This window comes from Hydra vulgaris, chromosome 01, assembly GCF_038396675.1.
Source record: "Hydra vulgaris chromosome 01, alternate assembly HydraT2T_AEP".
Taxonomy (NCBI): Eukaryota; Metazoa; Cnidaria; class Hydrozoa; order Anthoathecata; family Hydridae; genus Hydra; species Hydra vulgaris.
Genome location: NC_088920.1, coordinates 22,106,637 through 22,109,574, shown reverse-complemented (window position 1 = coordinate 22,109,574; position 2,938 = coordinate 22,106,637). Strand labels below are relative to the sequence as shown.

Genomic DNA, 2,938 nt, shown 5'->3' with positions numbered 1-2,938 from the left:
ACTTTATAATTAAAATATATATATATATTATTATATATTTATTTTTTCAATTAAACCATATTTTTTAAAATCTTGTACAGGTAAGACAAATTTTTATGATATTGCTTACTTATTTAAAAAAAAAAATCAATTTTATTATCTCTGATGCTGGTTGTTTTGTAAAATCAGAATCCCAATGTTTAATTATAGCTAAAGAAACATGTTAACATTCTTTTGATGTGTATAACTTTTCCAGTTTTTTTATGTATGGTCTTTTGGAGACCATTTAATAGCATTTTATCATTTAGCAATGGAAGAACTTTATCTCAAGCAGAAGCATCAGATAGTATTTCAAAGGCAGAAACTCCAAAAGAGTAAATATTACTTTCCTTAGATGGTCTTTGAACAATACACAAACAAAGTTCAGGTGCAGTATAACTTAATGGCATGCCTCTAAAATTAGAATACGTTGTACAACTAGATGTGAATGTTTGTTTCAACCTCAAAAGCTCATCGAAGTCTGCTATTTTAATTACTAAATCTTTTTCAGATTTTCCTTTAACTAGCATATTGCAGGGTTTTAGATCACAATGAATGTTTTCTTGGTGAAGGTATGCTAGTCCATTCAAAACTTGAAAAATGTAATTTAATCGTTCATTTAACTCAAAAGTATTATCACTATTTAACACAGCAATAAGCTGCGACAAGTTATTTACGTCATCAACAATATTCAACTTGACACAACAATATTCAAATCCAATAATTGAAGGCCTTAAACAATAGCCCTTAAATTGAAAAACATTGACATGCCTGAGCTTTTTGAGGTTTATACACATTTGAATCTTTTTTTTTTTGGTAAACTTGCCTTAAAAATTTTTAAAGTGACAGGTTTTTCACAGATGATGTGCAAATAAATGTTGGCAAAAAACCTTCATCAATTTTATTTGAAAAATTGAGAGGTAAATTTGAAAATTCATAATGCTTTACCAGATCTTCCATTTTCTTTCCTCCTTTTTTTTTTTGGAGCTTAAATCAGAAAAGTTTAAGCAAAGAAATACAATGTTTAGTGGCTTTGCAAGAACATTTATTATAAGTGCATTTTCTTAAACACTTTTCTTAAACGAAAACAATATAATGAATTTACAGGGATATTTCTTGAAAGATCATTTTCAGGAACGCTTTTCTTAGGTGCTAAAAACACACTATACGATATATCGTGAATTTTCTATAAGATCCTTTTTGACCTGTTTTTCTAACTTATTTTAAACACAGATTTAAAAAGCTGTCAATTCAAATAAGTTTTTTATAATTTATATATAGCAGACGGCTTTAAAAGTTTTAAAAGAAGTTATAAAAACAAATTTTTTAAAGATTACCAAAGCTAAAAAGTCAAATGCCAGTTGCTTTTCAAAACTATGCAAAATAACTTTTTCATTTCGATTTTTTAAGAAAAACATTTTGCCTTTTAGGTCCCAATCCAACTTAAAAGTTGCTAAACCTAAATAAGGACATCTAGGGCTCAATTTTGAGTTGCTCATACAAGACAAAAATGCTTATGAATTTAAGAATTCACTGTACTGTATTATCATTATGTTGAATGGTTTTTCCCAATTATATAAATTATGATTCCATTATATATTTTAATTAACTAATTATAAAGAAATATAAAAAACAATTGTAATTAAAGTCAGAAAAAAAAAATTACTATTTTACACTCTTGAAATTCTATGTTTTTATTTTTAAAAAAAATCCACTTTAACACCCCCTTCCCCCACACCTAGATATGTATTTTACGGATTACCCCATATTCGGAAAAATGGTTTAACTAAAGGTAGTTTTGGTTAAATTATTTAAAAAATTATTGAATAATTTTCAATTTAATTAAAAACTAAAATTTTTAAAATAAATTTGAAAGTAATAAAAGTCAAAACAGAAAATAAGAAAAAAAATGAAAAATATTTCAAAATGGTTGTGTATAAAAGCAATCAAAAGATGCATACCGGAGTCTTTAAATTGTTTACCTATAGTACTAATGTTTAACATTACTGCATGAAAATCACCAATACAAATGATTATACGTTCCAATAACCAATTGCCTTTTTACACCTGACTAGGGTAGAAAAGTAATAAAAGTAAAATCTCATTATTCTTTATTTCTTAATTTCACTCATCTTAATTTCTAAATTTATGAAAAATTTGCCAAAATGAAAAACAACATAAAACCTGAACTAAAACTCTGTGTCCATAAAAAATATTCTATTTTATGTGTTAATAAAAAAAGCCTTCATTGAAGAGTTAAGATAAGTGGATGCATAAATAAAACATTATTTTATGTCATTTTCTCTAATTAATTTGGTTAAATTACCCATTTCTGTTCTGATCAGTCCAATCAAATAGATATAATTAAAAAATGCACAACTTGAAATAGTTAAATGAATACAGTTCTGCTTGAAATCACTTTTGATACCTGAACAAATTTATTTATTCTGAAAACTTTATTTATTCCATCACCTTTTTCTATTTTTTGTTTTGATATACTTTAACACACAGTCTACATGTATAAAAAAGAATCATCTAGCAATGGTTTTTTTAAGAAATTATCTCTATCGCCAATGTAGAGCTAAATATTTTGAATGAACCTTTAATAATTAGAATTTTTATTTACTTTTTATTCGCTTCATGTATGTGCAGTACTATAAAAAGCATATCAACATAACTGGCTTGAAACTTGCTATAAATTTCAATATACATGGTCTTTATTAGTTCAAAGTTCCTAAGCATGTACAAATAAATGTTTCTAAATTTAAATAAAACTAGAATAAAAATTTTTTATTCTAGTTTTATTTCTTTTGCATCTAAAATAACAAAAGAATATTTCAAAATAAGAAAACACCATAGAGATTAATAGACAAAGCAAAAGTCTAAAAATGATTAAAAAATGACATTTGTTTCCGCGTTA

General features: G+C 25.5%; 1 protein-coding gene across 1 annotated transcript; it reads right to left on the bottom strand.

Moving 5' to 3' along the window:
* Positions 1–305: 305 nt before the first annotated feature.
* On the bottom strand, positions 306–815 carry LOC136074227 (mitogen-activated protein kinase kinase kinase dlk-1-like). Its single transcript, XM_065786533.1, has one exon. It carries the CDS (start codon positions 813–815, stop codon positions 306–308), a length of 510 nt encoding a protein of 169 aa, XP_065642605.1.
* Positions 816–2,938: the final 2,123 nt, after the last annotated feature.

What these genes read in the sequence shown, in the direction of transcription:
- LOC136074227 (XM_065786533.1), bottom strand. Translation starts at nt 815, where the DNA reads ATGTGTATAAACCTCAAAAAGCTCAGGCATGTCAATGTTTTTCAATTT.